Source organism: Lepisosteus platostomus, chromosome 6 (genome assembly GCF_059453375.1).
Source record: "Lepisosteus platostomus isolate fLepPlt1 chromosome 6, fLepPlt1.hap1, whole genome shotgun sequence".
NCBI classification, from domain to species: Eukaryota; Metazoa; Chordata; class Actinopteri; order Semionotiformes; family Lepisosteidae; genus Lepisosteus; species Lepisosteus platostomus.
In genome coordinates, this window is record NC_142616.1 from 39,330,592 (window position 1) to 39,355,962 (window position 25,371).

At 36.7% G+C, this 25,371-nt stretch overlaps 1 protein-coding gene across 23 annotated transcripts in view; it reads right to left on the reverse strand.

The window, feature by feature from the left end:
* tcf7l2 (transcription factor 7 like 2) overlaps positions 1 to 25,371 on the reverse strand; it is a 111,269-nt gene that overhangs the window by 43,348 nt on the left and 42,550 nt on the right. For 14 of the 23 annotated variants that reach the window (XM_088635798.1, XM_088635792.1, XM_088635785.1 and 11 more), the window contains one exon: positions 20,263 to 20,322. The exons of the other annotated variants lie outside the window; for them this stretch is intronic. In XM_088635798.1, the coding sequence (XP_088491924.1) occupies positions 20,263 to 20,322 (60 nt within the window). The remainder of the gene's footprint in view (positions 1 to 20,262; positions 20,323 to 25,371) is intronic. 23 annotated transcript variants of the gene reach the window in all.

Genomic DNA, 25,371 nt, shown 5'->3' on the forward strand with positions numbered 1-25,371 from the left:
ACCTCTCAGCAGCCTCACGCGCGTCTTACCTTGCCAACAAAAAAAGTCAAATAAAAGTTACAGAACTTTCGAGTTCAAGGTAGCGTTCGCACTTGGTGTGCATGTCACGTATGGTAACCTTTTATCGGCGCTGCCTCTGGTCTCATCAGTCGATGAAATTCTCAGCCCGCGGCAATAGCTTAGCTGAGGGACACAGACCAATGGAAAAATTTTCATTGTGTTAGCATTTCAAATGGCGAGGAAGGGGAGAAGAAGCGCTAACTGATCATTGCCAGCGGAATTAATTGGCTATTCTGAGAATAATGTCCCTTACCCAAGATCCTTGGAGGCTGAGCTCTAGTGGAGGCCACATTTTGTTCAGCGTCTTCAAAAAGAGACCGCTTGGGGGTACTGACCGTATTAGGGTTTTAGCGCATTCCCCTAAAGGCCAGAAAAATAATCAGAAGCGCTGAACCAAACTCGACTAATCCGTTTCCTAATTAAACACAGAAATCCATTACACCTTGCCATATTGCATCGCGGAAAAAAAAACAATTTATGGGAAATTGGAACTTTATGAAATTAGTCAAGAGTAACAAATAACAGAGAGAAAGAAAAGAAAAAAGAACAAAAAAGTATAAGAATTTAGAACAGCAATGGAGAAAGTGCTCGGCTTTTTGCCAACGCTCAATAAATGGCTCAAGATGGTGCCACGCTGGTTTCTTTCTTTTTATTCTAAGGGATTTAAGTTTGAGCTTTATTTCGCATCGCCCAAGCATATGCAATGACCCTGACTGATATTAGTGTATCTTTAGACATATCTTAATCTAACCTTTTTAAAGCTCAGTGGCTTTCAAACTCAAAACAGCATAAAGAATGAGCATTGTTGGGCAGCCCTGGGAGACTCCACTGAAGCTTTGGCTGGGTCCAGGGCAGTAGCCCTCTGGATAAACAGCTGCTAATGCAGCCAAATCAGCTCTGCAGACCAAAGTGGGAAAACAACAACAACAAAAAAAGGATCGAGATTAGGGAACCTTCCCCAAATGTTCCATCTTTCCATATCGACCGCCGGCCTAGCACGAGGTGTCAATTTCGCCCTCCAAAGAGAGCACACGAATTCGCAGCGGTCCCATTATGCGGTCTCTGCGCTCATTGTAAATTCTGTCAACGAAGTCAATCTTATTAACTTCCGCGCTGGTTCACACATGACATTTTCTTCAATTTTCTTCCCGACATCAAAAACATCAATTAGCAGCTCGAAAATAGGAAGGAGCGAATGACAGAGCCCGATAACGTCAACCATTTGAAGCCGAGGGTAAATCTATTCTCCGGTTTCTGAATGTGTTCATTACAATTGCATTTTCAAAGAAGACCTCCAAATAGCAAAGAAATTAAATTTATCATCTAGAAATGTCCAGAAATTGTTTTTTTAATCCTGTGTCTATCTCTTGGTCTCAGTGTGCAACACAAAGTATAGCGGACTGGATTTTTTTTCTCATTATTACAGAGCACAACTTCCACAGAAGTTGAAACCAAGGAGACCAATCCAAGCTTCCCTATCGCATAAAAACCTACAAGCCTTAAGTAAATTTGCCCAGAAGATAATAGTGTTGACTGGGATTTGAGGGAAAACTAAGCCCTAGGAGCTACAGCTTAAATTACACAGTCCATTCAAGAAGTACTGCCTTCAGTAAAACAATGCTAACTACAGGCTACACAGCTCCATTAGCAAATAACTTTATCAAAAAATACGTAAATACAATACTACCATTGTTTGATAATAAATACGATTAAATCTTAAATCATACATGTTTGGTTTAGAGGTGTCAATTATTTTTTTTTAAATAAAAACTATATACAATATACACATATTATATATAAAACATAGGTGTAATATTTATCGATCATATTCACAACCATCACTATTTATATTAGTATTTATATTAACATATTAAGGAATACTTCATTTCGTTAAGGGTTTTAGTCTTTCTTTCATGCAAAAATCCCAAAATACAATTAAAATTTACATATTCAAAATATTCAACAAAAATGCCTTGTTTTCTGATTTTACAAAGGTCTTCTGAAAGCTAAATCGATAAAGTACTTCCCCTTAAAATGAAATAAAAATGATCAATAAAACAGCAAATCCACATAAAAACAATAGTGACAATGAAATATTAAACTGAAATGACAAAAATATTTTTGAAATAAAAATCACACAGGGAAAAGTCTAGAAATCACTGAGTGGAACAGGCTTTGTCTAAGTTTCAGACGCACAGAATGCCTCTTTAAGGAAAGTCATCAGATTACCGCATTAGGATACTTAAATGCCGATACTGAGATATTCTTCACTAATTGACCAGTCCCCCCCAACATGCACACAAGGCTCCACAAAATGTCATTCTTTACATGGAAACAAGATCCTAAACGTTAATAAACCATCTGCTTTGCTCAGCACCCTTGATTATGAACCTGAGACACTTTTGACTTTGCTAAATATGTAACCCAATAAACCCGGGTTAATAACCTATAAGTAAAAAGCTATTTTTTGCTGCGATCTCCGCATCACAAGAAGGGTTCCTATGCTTGGGTTACATCTCCTAGGGAGTGAATAAAAGCAACTTTAGTGGCTGCTACAGACACTTGCTTGGACTTAATGCGAATAGAAAGAGAAGCTCACGCTCTGAAATGTGGATCACATTCCTCCAGCCCATTGATTTCTTGATCTTTTGACATTATTTGGTTGCTTTTTATTTTCTTCCCTGTCTTTTTTTCAATGTCACGAAAGACAGAAATGTCTAAACAACTGATGGTGGGAATATCTATTATCTGTCAAGCCACCCGTTTTCCCGGCATTGAACAATACAGTACCTGATAGAATGCCGAGAATTGGTAAGATGAAAATATATCATTATTTAATGGGCTAATCATATTTCTATGCTATATGCTTCTTGCACAAGACAAACGATGGTATGTAACAAGTGCAGTGTAAACTAATATACTTCAGGTGGCAATTCATAGCCTCTTTCGGAACATGCAATTAAGTCTCGTTATCAATGATGCTATTTATCTGACTGAATAATGTTACATACTTAATACTATCTCAGTAAAACTGAAGACTGCTATTTTAGTTCTGTTCAATGAAGCAGCGCTATATGTTTTCTTTGCTTATGTAGAAGCTTTTGTAATGAAGATTGAGAGAATGTTATACATTTCTATCTAACAAAAAATCTTCACCAGTATTTAACATGCATACACACATTTATATTACTCAGCTCATATTTAAGTATTCTGCTATGTGTGTATCTAGAATAGACAAAACAAAAATTACAAAAAACATTTTAAAACTAAATATTTTTTTTCTTTGTGCTTTGCCGGATGTTTGCAATGTCTGTATTTGTTAATAGTGAATAAGAATTAAAATACACTACTGTTTTTTCATGACATTAAGAACATCACTACAACATCCTTCAAAATTGAACTGTATGTTACTTAGAAGAAATATATACATTTTATTGTTTTTAAAAAAAGCTTTCTTATTGTCTATTTTTTACAGAAATCTTCTGCATACAAAGGTACGCTTTTGTTGTAGTTTTTTTTTTACATTATCTCAATTTCTATTTCAATTTACACTTCACTTATGACCACAAGAATGTATGGCTTAGTACCCGTGAAGTGTGCTTTGTAGTAAAATAAGACCAAAGACTGTTAAGGCCTTAGGAATTTTTTAAGGCACATTCTGAAGATACTAGCAACATTACTACATATATTCTATTGATATTTTACAATTCAAAATTTTACAGCTAGAATACACCTAGAATATAATAAATAGTAGAAATTCAAATGCATAAAAGAGCAAATGCAAGAAAAATGCTTAAAAATTGATTAAAGGGCAGTTTTTGTTTCCTTTTCCATTTATTTTTAAAAATCTGAATTTTAAAGAAAAATAAAATTCTTCATCTCAAGAGAATCAAATTGCTGGCAGTTCCTTTGTTCAACTGTTCTACGTTCTTCTTTGCATAAAGAAGAAAAGGATTTATAGCAAACGAAACAAAATGAAAGCAATTTTACAAGTGTATTGGTTTCAGTCTGTCAATGAAAGCACATATCCTGTATCTTTCATTGCAACAAACAATGACCACAGGTTACTAACAGGAGGCAAGCTTGTGGTCGGGATGTAGCACCACACACTGTCCCTGAAACTCAACACACACCCATCCATTAAGCAGAACTCTAAAATAACTGATCGTTTACAAAAAAATCACTTTACCTGGTTATTTTTCTATTCCATCTTTAAATTACACATACTGTGAAAGATTCAGGGAAAAATACATAGATTAAAAAAAAACCTTTCTAAAAATTTTATTTGCAATACTATACACCTTCGTACACCAGTTAAGATAGGGTTAGGACTTAATCTTTTATATTACCAACACGATGCTTTGTTCATTTCTGCTGATACTCCAGACCCTTTGCAATGTAATGGGCTGTGCCATGATAAAAATAAATAAAAAAATAAATAAATCTACATTTTCCAATTTTTTGAGGGGATTCTGTATTTTTGTTACAAATTGTGTGACATACCGCTCTGTTAGTATAAAGCATTCAGTAACTGGTAATGCTGTATACTAACAGAGCAGAATGTCACACTACTGGTAACAAAAGTTTTATTTTAAGCGAAATAATATACATTGTGGTTACATTTTGCTCTAAAAACCCAGGAAGTAAGAAGTCTGCCTTGAAAATAATCTATAGGGATGATCTGTTCTGTTTTCTTTTGCCTCTGTGCTTAATCAACCTTTTTAGGAAGAAAACCAATGTTTAAAGCAAGCCAGATATTAACTAAGCACACAATGAACAATTCACAGCATATAAAGCATTTATTTTTGGAAAGCAGAGAAATTACAGAAAGTATGTTCAAAATCAGTTTTTCTTAAAAAACACAGCTTCATCCCTTGTGAAAATACATAATCATGTTTCCCAAACTACATTAACACACTAACCAGAATTGTTTTTCTTAGTCAATTTAAGTTCACCATGCCACTTTATAACTAACTGTTCGTATCTACCTTTCCAATTACAGACAGAGTTTGGGATTTACAAATTCTGTCTTTCATGTCCTGTGTTAGCAGATAAGTCACTCTACACCATAAAAGAGTGTTTTTAATGAGCTGCGCCGGGGTTAATTGGTTAGCTAAGATCCTGTAGTCATGTGTTTTAATATGAAATTAAGCTATTTCCTGGAGTTTCCAAGATTTATTTAATTAGAACACTTCAGCCAATTTTATTTCCTACAGTGCTCTGTACTGTATTGCTGATTTTGTTGTTTTTTTTAATGTGATATTTAATAAAGAAAAGGATAAATAGACATAGATATGTAAGAGGTAGATCGTCATCGCTGAGTAGGCCTACATACCTGTTCATAATGCAAAAAGATACAAATGAATACAAGATGGCTATTCCTTTACTATAACCCACTGTTTCTGCTGTAGCCATCTGACTGAGAGTGTGTACAGCACAAAGTATTTTATCTGTCTTCACAAGTGTCCTTTTTTTAGACAGATTTCACTACCTATACAAAACATAATTTACCTTCTTTTAAAGGTTTTCCCCAACTGTTTAATGTCATTATCCAATATGCATTTAAAAATATTAACTGATCCCAAACTGATAAAAAAAAATATCAGTACAGTTCATAAGGGACCTATAAGTAGATTATTTCAGCAATTAATCTAGTAATACAATCTTCGCCAAGGGTTTACTTTTTGCTTTACTTGCTATGAAGGGATTGTAGTGTTTATTGGTTATGTCATGTCAGTCAAAGGCCAACATTCCCTTTCACACAGTGTTCACAACAAAGGCCACAAAGCAACACAGAAGTTGGCATCTCAGCAGCAGAAACTGTTTTAAAAGCTGATACTTTTCCTCAATTTCACAGAAATCTGCTAATCCCCCCTAAATGACTGTAACATTCACTTGTTATTAAGAACTACATTAAGTGAATCCGCCCGTATAAAGGACCTTATACTAACTAAATGTGTTAGGTTACACTTAAGGAATCCTGACAGTCTAATTACGCCATTTGCCACTGAACTCTCAGTTATACTAATTCAATTTATCTTCATTGCCGGCCACTGGAGATTGATGGATAGTTATCATTAGGAGTGACAAAGCACTGCACCAGAGAAAAGCACAGGAGAATGCAATATTATAGATAGGGCTGTTACAGAGTTGTTAAAGCTGAGCAACTCAAGATGGCTTTTCTAAGGTGCACACCATTGCCTTTGCTAAGCAAAGTCCATGCATAACTTAAAAAATTACATTGCAGAACGGTAGTTAGGTCAATACCAGTGCAGTCTAGAAACTGTATGTGCTGACTGCAACATTCAGTACTCGAGCAGTCAACTCACAAGACTTTATCACCACTATTGTGTCAAAGAGCTCACCAGTTTTGTTCTTTTTACCCCAGGGGTGGGCAATCCTGGTTATGGAGAACTGATGTATCTGCTGGTTTTCTAGGTCCCTGCAAAGCACCAGCCGGGAGAAGTTAATAATTTAGTCCCATTAAGAAAACAAAGAGCTGATTTAGGTTAAGAGTCGAGTTGGAATGAAAACCTGCTGGCCTGATAGCATTAGGATTGCCCACCTGTGTTCTAAATCCAATTATTAGTGTTGGAAAAGGGCAGCGTGTTTATAGAACCAAAGAGGTTTTTAGCACATTAAGAAATTAATATCTAACCAACATGATAAAATCCGGCCTTTTCAGCAAGTGTATTGTAACATTAGATATTAAGACACTGACAAGGTACCAACATCTGCACACTTTACAATTAGGTTTAAAGCTTTTAAAATTTCCACAAATAAGTTACAGTCATAAAGGATGCACACTGCAAGGTAAGAGGTAGCTAAGTACTTCAATTATGCCCTGCATCTATGAACAAATCCTGATTCCTCTTCTGAAATGAGATTTTTTCTCTTTCATACTGGCCAGTGCACATCTTATAAAGTACAGCTTGTTCTTCTCCACTCCCACTTCTCACAAGGCCTTTCTTGCATTTGGATCTCTGTTTACTGTAGAGCATAGTTTCAAACATTGTCTGTTTCAAATAACATGTGAGAATGCCATAAAAGCTCTTTAATTTCTCCTTATATGTGACCTTAATTCCCAATGATGTTTACATTAATGTCAGGTAACCTTGGCAGTGAAAATACACAGATACCAAACATTTGCAAATGTATGATACCGATGGGAAATAATTATACTGATATCACTGTAATTCCTTTCTTTCTTTCCTTGGTAAAGAAACAGTCCCAAACAACAACTAAGGTCATTCTTCAGAAAAGCAAATAAAATTAAAAATCTCATTAGATACTGCTCCGGCTTTTGCAAAACAAAAATGCTTGGATGTTTCTCTGTGAATGGCATTCATACAGTATTTTTATTATGCCAAACATTCTAGTCAAACAGAAAAACAATTTTTACTTTCAGACATTAAGAGTAATGCCTGCATTTTATCCAGCTCAATTTATAATCTGCTCATTTCAGGTCTCCGGACCTGTCAGAGCTACAGATGCAGAGAATAAGGAAACTACACACACACTATCTGTAGAATCTTCCTTCCAGCTCAAGGCTGGAGTTTCATCATCACATTTACAACTAGGATTTCCCAAATAGCAGACCAGGTGTCACTAGGTTTAGCTCAGCTTGACCAATATCCTTACTTTACCATGTAACATTGACCACTGGAATTTTCCAGCACTGGGTAAGCTTGGGGAAATGTCAGTGAGTGATGACTTCACTCCTCTGACTGGCACCTCTGTAGTGACAGCAACACCACAGAACTGAGGGATGTTAATAAAACTCAAGGTACAAAATGGTTCCCACTCTAAGGATACTCCTACCCTGATCTTTAGGTACTAATACTCTATTCTGGTTTTATTTTGGGTAAAAAAAAATCAGCAAATAATACTGATAGTACAGTACACCTTCTCCCTAGCAGATGGTAGAATAACATGAAAAAGGCTCCTGACAGAAGCTCAAAACCTCAATATTAAGAGCTAAAATGATCCAATTTCAACCTAGAGTAGGTTTATGTTGGCTCAATTTTCAGTTTCTTTGCAACACAATCACACAGCAGTGCTATCCCTTATTATGTTTCAGAAGACAACAAGGCAACTAAAATGCAGCATAAAAATCTATTACACCTTCTAATAAACTTGCATATACCACAAAAACTACAAGAAACATAGCTCTTTCTGTGATTATTTTAATTCCTTCTCAGTTTCGGTCTCAAATCTGGGAACTGTCAAAGCTCAAGGAACAGGGGGGTCAAAACTGCAGAGGTCCACCACATCAGCTATAGCCTTGCCATTTCAATTATTAAATTGTGCTTGAATCTCTCAATCAATTAGGTTCAGTGAACCCTACAGAGCCCTTCTGAAATCACCATTTGCAGGCTTTCAGCCAGAGCCCTGAGCAGGTAGCCCTTTCTTACATCACATCATCTGCTTCATGGTCTTACTGATCTGACAACATGTTCAAAACTGAATAAATCTTAACTGTTCATTTCCATTGTCACTTAGGTAAAGCATTACAGGTCCTGCCTTTGTAACTTCAAAGATCTTTGGATGTTTCCGTGACAACATTCAATTGTGCACATTCTGTATGCAGATTTATATGCACACAAGACAAAAATGACATTAAATGTTTTTAAAATACTGATACATTCAATATGTCAGTTAAGTAATAATCCAGCATGTATGCACTCACTTAACAGGGCCTGAGTGTATGTCAGATTATAAGGAGCTACATCATACTCGGTCCTGGCAGGGTCCTGTAGGCTCACAACTCTACAACAGCCTGTGCTTAAAGAGATTGAAAATGAAAACTTTAGGAGGCCCGTCCGCTTCAGAGCTAATCAACCATTCCTCCCTGCCTGCCCATTCAGCGGGAGAATTATGGTGAAACCCAACCAGAAACGGCCTGCCCTGCTGTAGTTTGTTTAGTAACACTCCACTTGATGATGCCCAAAGGGTGCAATTAAGTTCAATTACAACCGAGTCACTTTTATTAAGGAGTACAAGCTGGCCACGCTGTGGGAGGAGTTGGGGTGATAAGATATCTCTCAACCTCTATGCTAGTCCAGACTACACCCTCCACCTCCCACCAGCCCATCCCCTCCCCAGCCACCCCTTGCAGAGAACTGGTTACTGTCAGTGCAAACCACCAGACATTTCTGCCCAATTAAGAGAAATGTGTTGTGAATTATAAAAGAGAAAACAAAAAAAACTGGCCTAAGTGACCTAAACTACCATACCCTTACTAAACAGAAACATAACGAAGCACAAATCACTCTCGGCAGACCATAATTCTGGCTGGAAAGCTATAATTTAACCAAAGGAGGAAAAAAAATGTTCACTAACTTTCAATCTGATTTTGCTTTTTTTATTTGAATGAAAATGGGACAAAGTGTACCGAAAAAGGTAACTTTTTTTCCCCAAGAATCGCTCAATTTCAGGAAAATGACTCAAAGAAGGCACTGAGTATCCGTGTTATCCCAGCAGCCATTTCCTTTTAGACATAATATTTCTGAAAAACAAGTACATTTTCCATAGGGTTTTTGGCATTGATTCAATTTAAATTTATAGAACTGGGACAGCTAAATGACACAACTACCCAAAACCTTGTGAAATCATTAAAGGTATGCAAAATATACATGTTAAATATGATCATTGCTTAATACCTTTTACATTTAATAGTGGCCAACTCTTGAAGTACTCCTCATTGGATTTACCTCAAACGGAATTTTTTGCTCCTGAAACTAGGTCCAGATCTGGGGGTTAAGTGACCTCACCAGCTTCACCGATGTCATAATCTGGATCAACATTTGAGCCCTTGGAAGGAAAATGTGGGCACAATCTGTTCTAATTTAGTTCCCAGCGGACTGTCCCCCCTCCCTGTATCCCTTCTTCAGGCATAACATCGGACCACGCCACGGACAATACCAGGTGGCAATGATAAAGAATGAGCTCAGCTGAGCTGGCTCATGCCATTAACCTCTCTGCCCTCTTGTCCACATTCACAGAAAGGCAAGCAAGCCTTTTAACGCATGTCATGTTCCATTCATATCTTTTTTTTTTTGTGGATTATCTGTGGAATACACTGTCCTCATCTTGTTGAAGGGGGGAAATGGGGCTAATTTTTTGGAAAGGGTTCAGAAATGTCTTAACACTAGAATAAGCCTCTGAGGGATGCGATCATCTATTCTCAGGGGGAGATACAACGACTTCCGAAAAACAATCGCACTGAAAAGGACTGCATGCAATGTTAAATACAGCTGTTCCTGCATAGAAAATGTATTCTGTACTTATTGTCACTTAGTTATTTTATTAATTTAAAAGCAAGACGTGTCTCCCCCCCCCAACGATTAATTAATCTGTCAGTTCAGGGAAAAGGGTTTTTCCTTCAATTGGCTGTTTACAGACAAGGATCTATCTGCCCTTTTTATGTTGCACTTGGACAGCTTTCAAAAGGACAAGGCTTCTTTCTGCAAGGAAATTCACATCCTTAATAGTTTTCAAAACAGGAAGCCTTACAAAAAAAAAGAAAATAAAAAAAATAATGCTTAGAGCAATCCAACAGAGTAGCAGCATCCTTTCTTTAGGCAGTAAATGAAGCCTGTGGTTGAAATTTGGTTTGTGTGACAAGTATTAGTTTTCACAGGCTTCTTAGACAGTTTTACTTATCTGGGATTTTTAAAGAACAAAAAATAAAAAAACATGAGCCCGTTGTGTAATTACCTCTTTAATTTCCAGGGGACTTTTACTTTTTCCTCAACAGTTTAAACAACAAAAAATCCAGTCAAAACCAAAGATGTCATATTATAACCACTCCTGCTATGTTTTTACTTCTCACACTTGCTATCCTCATGTGTATTTCATTCCGAAGAGCCTTCCGCCTATTCATTCATTTTAATTTGTCTTCATTTACACACCAACCTGTTCAGTGTTTTGTTAGTTTCTAGGGACAGTGACTGATGTGAATATTTTTGTGACAAGTATTGTCCAGATATGACACTAGTAAAACTCTGTAAGGAGCCTTCAATAATATTGAAGAATACATAAGAAATTACACATTTAACCTACAAGGTAAACACTCCTTCATTTTTATATCTTGTTTTTATTTTCCACAGGTTTAAACAAAAGACTCTCTAGCATCCCTCTCAAAAGTACAGCACACTTTTTTCTTTGTATTGTTTGTATCTGTGTATCCTCGATTGATTTTCGCAACCAAAGAGGCACTCAACATGGACAACTTCCTATATTGTGTCATTTCACTGTTTTTTTTTCTTTCAATGTTTCCTCTAGTGACATACTGAACAAACAATAATAAAAGAGAGAAAAAAGAGCAGAAAAGTTTCACATATTGATTTCTTTTGATGCAGAAGGAAAAAGTGAAGGATAAGTTCAAAGCTACAAAGACCTTTTTTTGATCAGCACTTTCTTTTAAGCGAATTTAAACGTTCTGTCCGTGATCGATTCCCATACTGCCAGTGATTGGGGAAAACATATTGAGATTTCGGAACTAAAAAGAGAAAAGTCAAAGTTACGCCTTAATTATTGCCATCAAATCGTAGGAAGTTATGTCTGATTTACCATTAATATCTGAGGCATTGGAGAGCTCCTGATGCTTTACAGAGAGCAGGCATTTACAGTAAAAGCTTCCCCACACAAATACCCATACGAACTTTCAATTTAGGTTGTCAGGGACCAGATCAGACTTTATGCTCCATTTTCAACCTCTCAGCTTAGTGTATCCTGGAAAAGGAAGGGTGTCCGCTGGAGGCTCCAATTAGACCTTTTCACTTAAGAACTAAACCAAATCATAATCTTTGGCTTCCAAAGGCAAGCAATGCGAAATATCATTTGAAGCCACTATAAATTATCCCGTATGCCTCCTTCCTTTTGGAAATACTAAAACAAATACAACTATCTAGCATTTGCCTACTACATTTAAGCTGCCCATACTTTGTGTACACTATTGCTATTAAAAACAATGCAAAAACAGGTTCATAACAAATCAGACAAAAGTAGAACATAAGACATTAGCACTGCATCAAAACATAGATGTGCCTTTCTGACTGAAAAGGTATTTTTTTCCAGACAACAAGGGCAGAAGAAAAAAATACTTTAACCTTCTTGAGAGTTCCCTCATCATAAAAAAAGCTTGTTGCTATTTTTCTCCTTGTGTAGACCTATGGAAAACACAATCTCACAGAAACAAAGGTCTGCTCATTTTTTTTACTATAAAATACCAAACCATATGAAAGGGAAACTTGGGAGTACCAACCTACTGCATTTTATAAAAACACCTATTTTTTTATTCTGTATGACTCAAGATAGCCTCTAGGATTTTCATTTCCCTTCAAACTTTCCAGTCCCTAACTTACGATGCATTTTCGTATATACATATATTTCTTAATATGTGTGTGTGCTTTTGCAACTATAAAAAGAAAATAAAAATATATATTTCTTATGTCACTGTGGTTATTTCTCAAGCAAGGTAAACTTTTCTTTCCTCTTGTTTTTAAAACCGCACTGCGATACAGAACAGCTGCAGTATAAATTAACCTTGCTCTGTTGCATAACTTTAAGAGGCATTATAGTGAATGCTCCAATGCTTCATGCTCCCCACAGGGTTTAAATGGCAACTGTCCAAGTAATTACATAGTAAGGAATTACATTACACTGAAGCAAGCTTGTCCGGGATTGGTTTGTAACAACCCTAAGCACAGTTTAAAAGAAGATAACAATTACTCGAGTGTGACCACACTCCATGACCCTTGAGTGCTACTATTACGGGGCTTGTTAAATTAATTTATCTCCCCTAGCTCCTCCCCATTTCAATCACTCAATAAATCAATCGACACTGACTATTTCAAAGACAAAGTCACATCTTTTTTTAGAAATCGAAACTGGCCAACTCTCAGTTCTGTCCAGTTCTCGGTTCTCAGTCTCACAATATACAAGTACATTAGAAAAAACAAAACTGCTTTGAGGAACAGGTATTTAGAGAGCTGTGTTTATCATCAAGATTTTCCGATAAAAGCTAGATTACAAGTTTAGAAAAGGATATGCAGTGGTTACTGAGCATTTGGCACAAAACTGCTTCTTGCTTCTTTCCCTGTTCCTATTATATTTTCTACAACATACTATACAGCAGGGCCTTTTATACAAAGAATGTAAAAAAAAACATTAGTCATTAGAGAAGAGCCTGGTTTAGGTCAAATACTTTTGCTGTCTGAAGAAGTGTAACATTTCATTTAAGAGCCAGCTTTAAATTGATCAGCAACAACAAGCCTGGTTTGTGGTAAAGGTCAGACAAAAGCATTAATATACTGAAGAGAAATCCTACTTACTCCACAACTGCAACACAAAATACACCAAAAGACAACAGGGAAGACAAAGGAACAGGTAAAGGTTAATTCCATGCTGAAAGGAAAAGAAACGTGACAATGTTTCGGCTGTGGTGCCTGTGGTGGGGTGCAGGGAAGAATTTCTATTACACTTCGAAATGCCTGAGCAGCATGAAGTAACTGGTCTATTTTTTCTTGATCTTAAAATAACATTGAATTCTCAAGACAAAAATAGTGGAAGCGTAAATATTTGTAAGAATCCAGCAATTAAATAACAACAATACTTCAAGGTAAACTGATTGAACACAATACTGATGTAGCATGCTCTACAAGGGAATATTTGTGTTAGAATATAAGGGAAGAGAAGAAATAAAAGCCACTTTTATTGAACTGAATACCTGACAAAAAAGATTCCATTTTATGTACTATTGATGTCAGATGCAGCCAAAAGGCCTTTAAATAATATTATGAATAATGTGCTTTAATACAGTTTTTATAAGCCACAGAAAAAGTCAAATATAATATTTCATTCTGAATATAATCCTCTTTACAATAATTGATGGATATGCTAAATCTGAAGCAACCTTCAGAACAGGAGCAGTCACTGTCTGCAGTCTGAACACAAGATGGAGACAGTGCTAAACCTCCAATTAAATTTCACTCTAAAATTATTTAAAAAAAAGAAATGAGAACTCTACATCCTGTAGGAATAAATTATATTTTAAATTCCTAAGAAGATACTTGCAACTATTCCCATCAAAAAGCTCCAGTGATGGAGAACCTTCTTGCTGGAGATGTAACAGTGGAGCTTTACACAGCTGTATCATTAAACAAACATGGCGACAGGGATATGTTAGGGTTAATAATATTGCAATAGCATCCATTTAGAGACTTCAAATTTGTGACCGATTCTTCCTAGATAGTGGCTATACAAAGTTCATTCACTATTATAAAACGACTAAAGTTCAGCAACTTCACACGTGCTTTATCAACACATATTTCTTGTTCGGTCAATATTAAATGATAAAATCAAAATACATGCAGACTTCCCAGAAATAAATGCCTCAGTCTTGAGAGCACACTCTTGAAGAACGCAGTTTCTGTTAGCGGAGGTCACTTATTGTATGTCGCTCACACGCCTGACTTCTGTAGTTATTTAAAGACTGTTTTTGTGCTGTGGTGTATGGTCAATAAAAACAAACTAAACACCCCAACTCTGTGCACCAGTCTAACTCTGGAAGTAACACATCATGAATAATGTGCTTTAACACAGGACACACTTTCCCCACCAAGCTGCTGGCTGATGGGTTCTGTTCACATATCCTCCTGTACACAAGAGTTCCCCTCACCTGTCACTGTAGGTTGTTGTAAATACAGCCAGATCTGACAAGGGCTGGTACTGATGACACGTAAAAATGGATGTCTGCTGACTTGAGAGCCCCCACGCTCACCTCCGACCCTAATCCTGTCTTATGTTAAGCCCCAAACATTATCTCCCTGCCAACTTTGTTTTCCTAAGAGAGAGAAAAACTAGAGGCTCTGGCTTAGCCACACGCTTGAGTGAAAAGCATATCGCTCTGAAGAGACAAGAGATTGGGAACCACGCTGACTCCCACTAGCAACAGGCTGCTCACACAATTCATTTCCTGTTTCCCTGCCTTCCATGGATCTTGCAGCAATGGATTGACCCCCCAAGCTGGATATAATGTTGTCGGAGGAAATTTAAGAGATTCGCTGAGAGAATCAAGAGGTCTGATTCCGAAACAAAGAATTCCAGGTTTTTTAATGAAAGAGTAATGTCATCATCATTTTTTTAAACTTTTTTAAATTAATGCTTTCATGACTGCCCAAATACTGCAAACTTTACCCAATGAATAAATAAAAATTACACACGCATAAAATGTGCAATGATAGGTATGTAAGTAAAGTACAAATAACTAAGTACTGCAGCTGTACTCATTTGTGTCTCGGAATTTTAATGTTTGAAAACTGATTCATGCTTTCCCTTTTTAATAAATATGCATGATAGTTTCTCACATCCACCTCAATGAGCTTCTACAACTTTATTTTCTAGTGTGCCTTTGGTGGGGGAGTCAAAGCAACTCAGTGACACAATGCTTTGCTGGCATCACAGCTCTGACTGTCTGGTAAATTAACGTGTGGGTTATTCAGAGAGCAAGTCACACTGGAAACACAAAAAGATAACACAAAGCTCACAGCAGATCCACAAGACTTTAGACACTAAAAATAAAATCGTTCAGGTGGCATTTTGTGGTGATTTTCCAGAACTGTGTCAAGAAAACCATGTTTTTTATCTCAATTAAGAGACCATTTAACCACCTACAACCTCAGTCTAAATTTTTAAGAATATAATATCAAAGATTTGATGCTTTGGTTTACTCTTTATCAAGCCGTTAGCCAGCTGGTTACCATGATAGACTCTGGCTCACTATGACCTTGTATTAGACTATGTGGTTATTGAAAATGAATGGTTTACCATTAAGTGCTTTGCTTACAATAACATTACATTGTTGCGAGATGGGTTTATATACTGGAGTTAAATGACAAAGACTTGGGTGTTTAAGATTAAGTTTCACAATTATGTCTAAAATATTAATATTACAAATGAGCCACATCCAACATATTACTTAACAAAAATATGTTTATACCAGCTGGGAGGAACTGCCATACCAACTCTCACCCTTGATCCCATTTTTTTAAATAATTTGAAAACAAACTTCCTATAAATTCATAACATGTAAAAATTGTTACACAAAACAAAAACTGAATTTGGGTATTTGGTCACTCTGAGAGTAAGCTGAGTGACACATACATCTGAAAGTAATAAAGAAAAGAAAAATGAACAATGCAAAACCTTTTTTTTTCCGGAAATCAGACACCAAGTATTCCTAAATAATCCTTTAGCACTTTCTGACACCATCTCTGCCGCTTTAACTTGCAGTTGGACCAATCAACATCCTTAGCCCATATTCACACATTCAGAAGGTGTTAAACTCAACTGTCACACAGGATTCAGTCATAACAATAAATTCTTCTGTGGAAATGTCAGCCATACCACCCTCATTCCCTAGAGTGTAAACCAGCCAAACTGACCCATGAATAAACTCTCTTTAATTGTCCTTCAAACTTCAGGGCTTCCTTCCAATCTAAACAATGGATTAAGGGGTAATGTGCTGTAGATCCGTAGGTGGTTTGAGTGGCTTACAAGCATTTTTTTTCTAGCAACTTGCTAAAAATCTCTTGCTTAATGAGATGTCTCCACATTTATAAAAAAAACGAAATAACCCTTTTATTAGTAATTTCAGTTAATTATTTGACAGCAGTGTAATACACACTGCTTTTTTATGGACTAGACAGGTGCAAATGCCATTTTAATGAGCTTTTTCTCCTACACACCCCTTGTCCACTGTGTGCCAGAGTACTCTGTGGCCTGGTGTGGTTTTCACACTCGAAGGTGCCGTCAGTCACCTGTAACCGGATGGTCTGAGCACATTAAGAGGAGAAACGGCTGGGAAAGCTTTACGGGGAAAAAGGTATCTTTTGTTAAACTCATGTCTTCCATGCGCACACAGCGCATCATACTCCATCCTCTCCAAAACAATAAATTTGTCATTTAAATGGAAACAAAACTAACCTACCACACAATGAAACAACAACAGATGGAAAACACCCAGGCAAAGCCAATAATACTTTAAAAATGTAGAAATGATTCCCATCCGATTCTAAAATAAACATTCCACAAGTTCAGCACATGCATTCCCTTTTGTAAGTATAGCATGTTGACTCCAAACTGACATATCGGTGAGTGACGAATACAAAACATGGTGCCAACAACAGTAGAGCCCATAGGATTTATGTTTTAAAATCACAACTTAGGGACACAAAAAACTTATCTGGGACTATGATTAGTCACTGCTACATTTTCCAAAGTACAGGGTCAAGGCAACAATACAAACCAAGGGGACAGGTAAAGAATTCTTATTTCCCTCTTAGCCATTGTTAGACAGAGTTAGTATTTGTCACTCAACACTAAACTTTCCCAAGCCACTCCATTACACTATTCCAACTGAACGCCGGATATCAACTTACTGAGCGCCCCTTTCGCCACATGACCTTCCAAATTACCCCCCTTCCCCCTCCACCCCTCCCCACTGGACCTGACACTAATTGGTAAATCTGCTGAACCATAGCAGGCCCAACAATGAGACACCTGGAGTTCTGTCAAAACAAGTTCTCCGTGAAAACTGCTGAAGCAATAATACGGTGCAACCGCACTCAGTTCCACCACAGAAATAAAGTATGGGGGGAGTAAGCACTACAAAAATTCTCGGCTTCTCTTGTCTTTTACCTCAACCAATTGAGGAGAACAAAACCCTAAAAAACTGTGATCTTCACAGTTCCTTATCCATTGACCACAACAGACAACTGCCAGTGGCTTAACCTCAAGAAGTCTCCATCAGACTTTTCTTTCCTTAAACATCCAATGAGAAAAGATGTCACAAGCTCTTAACCTGTCAGGAAACAGCAGGCAAAGAACACTTGTTGACTGCATCCGCTTCTTGAAAGGTTTTCAGGTAAATACTGCTTAGAATCAGTTCTGCTTCTGGTATAACTGCATGAAATTAAAAAAAGTCCAGTTAAATGCACTTAAGCTAAGATAAGAAATCATATGCCTATATTTCATTTTTACATAATTCTTTGGGATATCTTGTATAAAAGGAGCCACAGAAAGTTCAGTACATTCTCTCCTATGTTTTCTTGTTAATCTTTAAACAAAATGTCAATGTGCTTTTTTCGTCCGAACAGAAAACTCTGCACTGCTTCTTAAAGATTCTGACACATTTAGAAAGTTGCTGCTGTTGTTGTTGTTGTTGTTTTTTTACACTTTAACAAATAGCTACAAAGCAATCCCTTCAGAATTCAGGGTTGAGTGGACGCCTCACACAATTTCTGATTAGCACAGTTATTCAGAACCACAGCCAGCTAAATGGGTTGAAGCCAAGCTGTGGGCCTGCAACACTCCAAGCTTAACACAACATTTGAAAACTTGTAACTGCCCACAAACAGATGAACTACAACCAAGTATATGGACTGAGTACATCTCACTGCATCTCTGACTGCACTTCTTCACAGATTTGATTTCACTAAAGCAACTGTGCAGAAGTGATTTTCTTCATGAATGGGTCCCTACTACTCATCTCTGTTGCATAGGAGAACTTCCACATACAACAGCCAGAAAACAATGAGGTAATATACCAAGACACCACAGCTTCCGTGAAAGGAGTGCAATTTTCAAACAGCAACCACAGACATGCTATAACCTGTATAAAAACCCTCAAATTAAAACAACCATTACAAAATGGACTAGAGTGTGAAAATACACAGAAAAATTCCTAAGTATACCATCAATGTCACACACCAAATCTCATTCCAGTATCACAATCAAATATTGAAAAATGAAACACCAGCTGAGAGCAAGACTCTCTTCTTAACCTGTCAAGGAATAAGACAATATGTGATGTACACAATGACTTGATCCACTGGGCTTCATTATTACCAATTAATCCTGTAACCAAATCTTGGCTACCCAAATGCACTGAAACAAGGATGTTCTGTTTATGAATTCTCTAGGTACCAATAAATGCAGTTTGTGTGCTGCTAATCTTGTCAACCTTTGACACAGCTCATGGTTCACTAAACTATTACAGAGAAAATTGAAGACAGAAAATGACACACCCAGAATTTCCATCTGAAGCTAGCAAAACAAGTTCTAGCAGTCAGAGATCTTCCACAGAAAGCAGATATACTCCGTAAAGCACAAAAGCTATCCCCAAAAATGTATTTCCTCACCAAAAAACAACGGGCAATAAGAGAAACTCAAATGATACTTCTAAATATGACAAGTGTAATACAGAACTGCATCAATATTCAATGTTTTTGAAGCTTCTTTAAATGACAACTTAGAAGGTGAATGTACATAAATATATAAATAAAAGTTGAATGTTTCTGAAGGACAGGAAAGAGGTTATAACATGCTGATCGCTATTCTATACCCTAAGGGAAAGTGAAACATTTGGACAACAGAAATGTACTAATCACACCAAAGTATATACCTCCTACAGAAACTCTGACTAACCAAAATAACGCTGCAGGGGTGGCAAAAACTTGGCATATTTTAACACTCCACTCCGGGTGTTTTTTTGCATCATTCTGAAATAATTAGATGAAAAAGTCATTTTTGTTCTAATACAGTTAAGCATATCTTACCAAAGAATTGCTTGACCTTTTCTGAAACTTTTTTAAAACAACAGGTCTTTACATGCACATCAGTAAGCAGTGTACCAGAAATGATGGCATCTTTTTAAAACAGTTACACTAAGGCATTTCGTGAAAAACAGCATTACCCAGCAGTAGAGATTACCCACCAGCCCTTCATACATGTGTGCAGTAACTGTTTCCTCATAGGTTAAAGGGATTTCGTTCCTGAAAAATGTAAAGAAGCCTTAATGATTCATAGAATGTAACCCTGTAAATAAACAAAAAAACAAAACAATCATCTTACAACCTACTCCTTTTAAAGTCAAGAACAACCACAAGAAAGAGCACTGCAGTATTTGATTACTCAGTCCTGTGAAGCTTCTTCCAGGTTTCCACAAAAAAAAATTAATTCTAATCATTTTAAAACAGCATCCTGCTGAGGTGTAATGGGTAGCTTTGTTTTTTGGAAGCACCTACTACACAGAGCATATGGAAGACAGTTACTGCACACGCAGCAGTCACAAAGTAGATTATAATCAAACATTGCATTTTAAAACCAGCTACAAGATACTTGGAATTCAATTCTCACCAACTGAAATTGGTGAAGACTCAGATCTCCCTGTCCGGGGAATTCCAAGCAGAGGGGTCCCTGAAATGGAAAGATGTACGTCCCGAGTCACACAATTATAAACGCACATTATCCAACTAGGGCATGAATGTAAAGAATGTATTTCAAAATCCTACAACCTATTTTTTAAAATCTTAGGTCTCCGGAGAGCATGCCAAACCACATTAGACATACAGATACAGAGAATATGAGATTATCGTTGGTTTGATATCAGTCAGCTGCTTCTGCAGGTTATTAACATTGGGCTTTGCTCACATTTTACTTGATGTCCTTTTATAATTTTATACATGAGAGCAGAGGAACAAGTATTTATTCACAAGGGTGGTTAACAACCCACTCTATATGTATGCCTTTAGGCCTAGGGAGAACAACGAGGAAAAGAGGAGAAGAATGAGGAGATGAAGAGGAGGATTTAAGAAGGAAAGAGGAAAAAGCACAATATAATGCTTTCAGAGACGATTTACACTGAAAGCATTACAAAAGCAATGGGTATCTTCAGGCCTCAAGGGTCCTATAGGCTTCACAGATATCTTTCAATTTACAACTGATTAAGACCTAAAAACAACTGGTTCAGCCTCTTTTTCCAAGCAATAAACTCAATTAAGACCATATTTACAATAAAATCTAGAAAACTCAGGAATAAGTAAAGGTTAATTCCACATAGAAAAGTAGAAATAAAGAAACATGTTTTGTGTGTGTCACACCAGAAGCCAAAAAGTTTTTTTTTCAATTTTCAGTGTGGAATTAACATTTACTTGTTCCTTTGAGCCAATGTGCACAAACATCTGGAGAACTCTGCAGACGTTGAGTCCTGGAGTTTGTCAGTCCCTCTGAGACACAAAAGCTACACTGCCATCAGTGACATTTTTCAGGTAGCAGCACAGAACCTAGACAGAATGTGAATCCTAGGTCAAAGCTGGTGAATTAAATTAAATAACACAGCCCCCCAAATCCTCTCTAGAATTATGTAGTGTGTCCCCAGAGCAGTCCAACATAACAGTCCCTTTTAGCCAGATCTACCAGTACAGTCAGTGAACGTGTTTCTGTTTCTGTGGACATTTATTCCACAAATAACTGCTGGCAGCTGGCTTGAACCTCAGAAACACGAACCGCCAACTGGTGTTTGAACCAAAAGTTAAATACTATGATTTAAAAAGAGTTTAAAATGTCAGTCAGCTGCTACATCTTCATTTAGACAGAGTCAAACAAATAGGTACTTAAATACAACTGGTGTGATGTCACATTAATATGGAACATCCAACTGAAGAGTGTATTATCGTCAAAACAGCTGGCTCAGGTCAACTGGTTAAAGCTTTGTGAATCCAGCTTATCCCACTTACTAAAAGAAACCCGGTGGGCATTTAAAAATTAAGTTATTAATTTTGTGGATCACTGACTAAACATAAGGTGGATTTCTGAGATTTAGTGACTCAAAAAGTATGACACTACTTTTAATAGCCCAAAACCCTGCAAATTACAAATGGCCTTTTATTTTTTAAATAAAATATTGATATTACTGTATATTCCCTTGGAAATACAAGGATAGATCACACATTGTGAAGCGAAGTTCAAACGGAGTTAATGCCACAGAAAAAGATCTCAATACAATAAGGCAAGTAGTTTTTAGTTTCAGAAAACGTAACAAGAAACTCTGCTTTGTCTAAGCTGGATTGTTACGATTGCTGGTATGTGACCTTAAGTGATTTGACATTGTACACACACTCTTGGTGTCTGAATCAAAATCATAACAGCAAACACAAAAGTCTTCTATTGACCTTCTGACTGCCATAAGTTATAGTGTCTGTTACAGCTTCTTTTTATTTTACTGCATTCTTGTGCTTCTATGGATATGGAACAATTTATTTTCATTGAAAACCATACATCATCTCTGCTCATGGAAACAATCCAATGCTCAGTGTTACAGGTTGCCTCTAAAAGTTATATAAGTTAGGAGTTACTGAAAGTCATGTTTCTAAAGCAGAGATGGCAGAATACTGTATAAAACCATTTGAATGAAGTGCACTGCTTTTGTATCGCTAGTTTTAAATCTCCTGCACCTGATAGCCTTCACAGCCATGCAGAAAATTATTTTAAAAATTACTTCAACCAACAACAGAACTGCCTTAAAAGCTGACACACAGTCCAGATCCTGCACAGGGGTACTCATTAATAGTATTAGTGTTGCAGTGTCACAGCTGGGCTTATTACCTTCTGAATCTGCAGGTGCACAATTCAGAGGAAAGAATACACTTTCAAAATCAAAACTAAAACCAAGAAAATATGCATTTTCATCCACGATATATAAAAAAACATTTAGAATCCTCTAAACACATGCGAGAGATACCCTTTGACTTTTGTCTTAATACCCTGACATAGCCAGGTAAGGTTATATTGGAGATAGCTTATTATTTCACTCAGTGTGATATAGTATTACAGTGAATGTTCTCCACTGACAGATACTATCTATCCATTTCAGTTTGTACAAAACAAATATTTCTCTTTCTGCCTAAGGCACAGAAGAGGGATCACTGGTTAATAGTGATATTAAACCAAGACCTTTACAGCACTTCATTACCTTTAAGGCCTTAGAGGTCTTTATACGTGTTGCTGCTGACATTCCTTTGCTTATACCAACCTAATTGGAACATCCCATGCAAAGCGCAATGCAGCATTTCAATCAATAGAAAATACTTGATTGTTGCTGGAAAGGAACTGGTTAGGAAACGGTTAACATTCCAATATCCCCTGCTGCCTATGAAAAGCCCAGAAAACAATGGAGACATTGTCCAGAGAACAAGACTCCCAGGGAATGACATTTTTTGTTTCTGCCCCAGTTCCCAGCCTGTCAATTTTAACTACTATCGTTAAGACCTGACCCGCTCCAGCGCAGACTGAGGTACTCTGGAAAAGACGTTCGCTCTCTAAAGCTCTGGTATCCGTTTTCAAGTTTTTTTTAAGGAAGCATACTAGCAGCTCCACAGAAAAAAGATAGTGCAGCACATTTTTACAGATGTTTGCCTCCTGCCTCCACCCTCACCATCTCCTCAACACTTGACTTAGTTTGCTCTAGTTATTGGTCTGTTTTCTGAAGCAGTGGAGACTGGTTTTCTGAATGCTCATCAATACCACAAGAAAACTGAACTATACAAGTAAACGGTACCAAGCTAAACAGCCTTACTGCCATACAAAAACTCTTCTTTCCTTTCTCATTTTGAAAGCTAGCCCTAATGAAATCCTTATTTCAGTAAGGAAAAAAAAGATTATAAATACATATGAATCATCCAATATGGAGCACTATTAATGAGCCATGTAAAACACACGCATAGTTAGGAGAAACTAAAGTTGAAATTTAATCAATTAAGGCTAGAGTGAAATCAGAACTCTTTTAAAAACTATGCTTTAGTTATTTGTTATTATGTTTTAGTTTATGTGCTGCAAATTCCACGTATGCTTTCTTATAACCTTTAATAAATTAACAAACATTAAAAAGGGTTAATAATGCAGTACAAACTAACCCCTAGAAATGTTCAATCTGGTAGATATTAACAAAAAACAGGTTTTTCTCTGATATAACTCTTTTATATATACTTAATAAACATATATAAGTGCTGTTTATTACATGTGTATGAATTCGCTGTCCCTTGCAGACAAGATGACTGTCTCCCATGAAACCAAAAGTGATCAATAACATGCATTCACGTATAAAGTATTTTAAAGTTACATTAAAGTTCAAGTGTTTTCCCCAAAAAAGTGTTTTCCCTTTTTTTAAAACATTAAAAAAAGGGAAATAACTTCTTCCAGGTCTTAAAAGGCAACGCACCTGGACTTTCTCTTGGAATGCAGGCTGTTCAAAGCACTAAAAGCTCAGCACAGGCGTTTAAAGCAATAAGTGAGGGCCCCCGATATGTCACCCACAGTCCTGCCACTCCAATAATGCACCATGCCGCATTGTCCTAAGGGTGACTACTGAATAGTGCAAGCTCTGCTGTCATGCTGCTTCATATCACAACCTGTCATGGAGATCCTGAGCTATCCGAGGCACCAGTTGAGTGTTCCTGTAAAATTCCAGCACGAAGTAACACATGTTTCCTATCGGGGGCTAGGAGTTTATCCTCCTCTTTGCACTCTAAAGTCAGCAGTTCCACCAAACCTTGGCAAAAGCTATCCAAACACATATAATGGTTTAATTAGTATTTGATTTCATTCAGAAACCTCAATGCTAGCGAGTGCAGTTTTGATAGCTTAGGTGTACGTTTGCTCTAAGTAGACCGAGATTTTTAATATTTTCAGAAAAAACAAACACTCTTCAGCAGTTTGCAAAATAGAAATAATAACAACTGCCTGCCACATTTCCCTAACCAAACACAGTCTGATTTTTGTTTAACATGAGGCAAAATATAAGACTTTGTGTAATAAAAAGCATTAAATATGAAACACTTTGTATTAAAAAAAGTTTAATTTTTTTCTTCGCACAGATGTTAAAGAGTTTATGTCAACATACTGAGTTTTTGTTCTTTATAAATATTGTAACCTAATTCTATGCCCCTTAACAACTAAATCAGCATACAACAGCAAAATGTGTTAGTGTAAGTTCAGATGTTTGCTCTTACTTTCTTTTCATTCTAAGGGTAGACAATGAGACCCATACCAGACATAGCCATAATTATAGCCAGTATTTTCAATGAATCTTAGTTCCTCACAATATTACAAAATAAAACTAAAAGTAAAAGCAAAACTCAAAGATCAGGATAAGCCATGACCTGACCCTTACCTGTCAACAGAACGAAACTGACAAAACGCTCTTTTAGAAAACCAACAATCTTAAAAAGTCCTAAATCGCTGGTAATTATATTTTAATACATTGTAAGACTATTCCAGTGCACTAGAAAAAAAGAGGATTTGCTCTTTTGGTCAACATGTATTTTCTTTTATTATACATTTGCATCTTCCCTTTAGCTATTATGCACTTTTTTCTTTGGACATTGACCCTTGTGACTTTTAATAGTTGTTTTAGAACAGCCCCAAATGCCTTTGTGTAAAATTTAAGAAGAAAAGGACAATTAAAATACG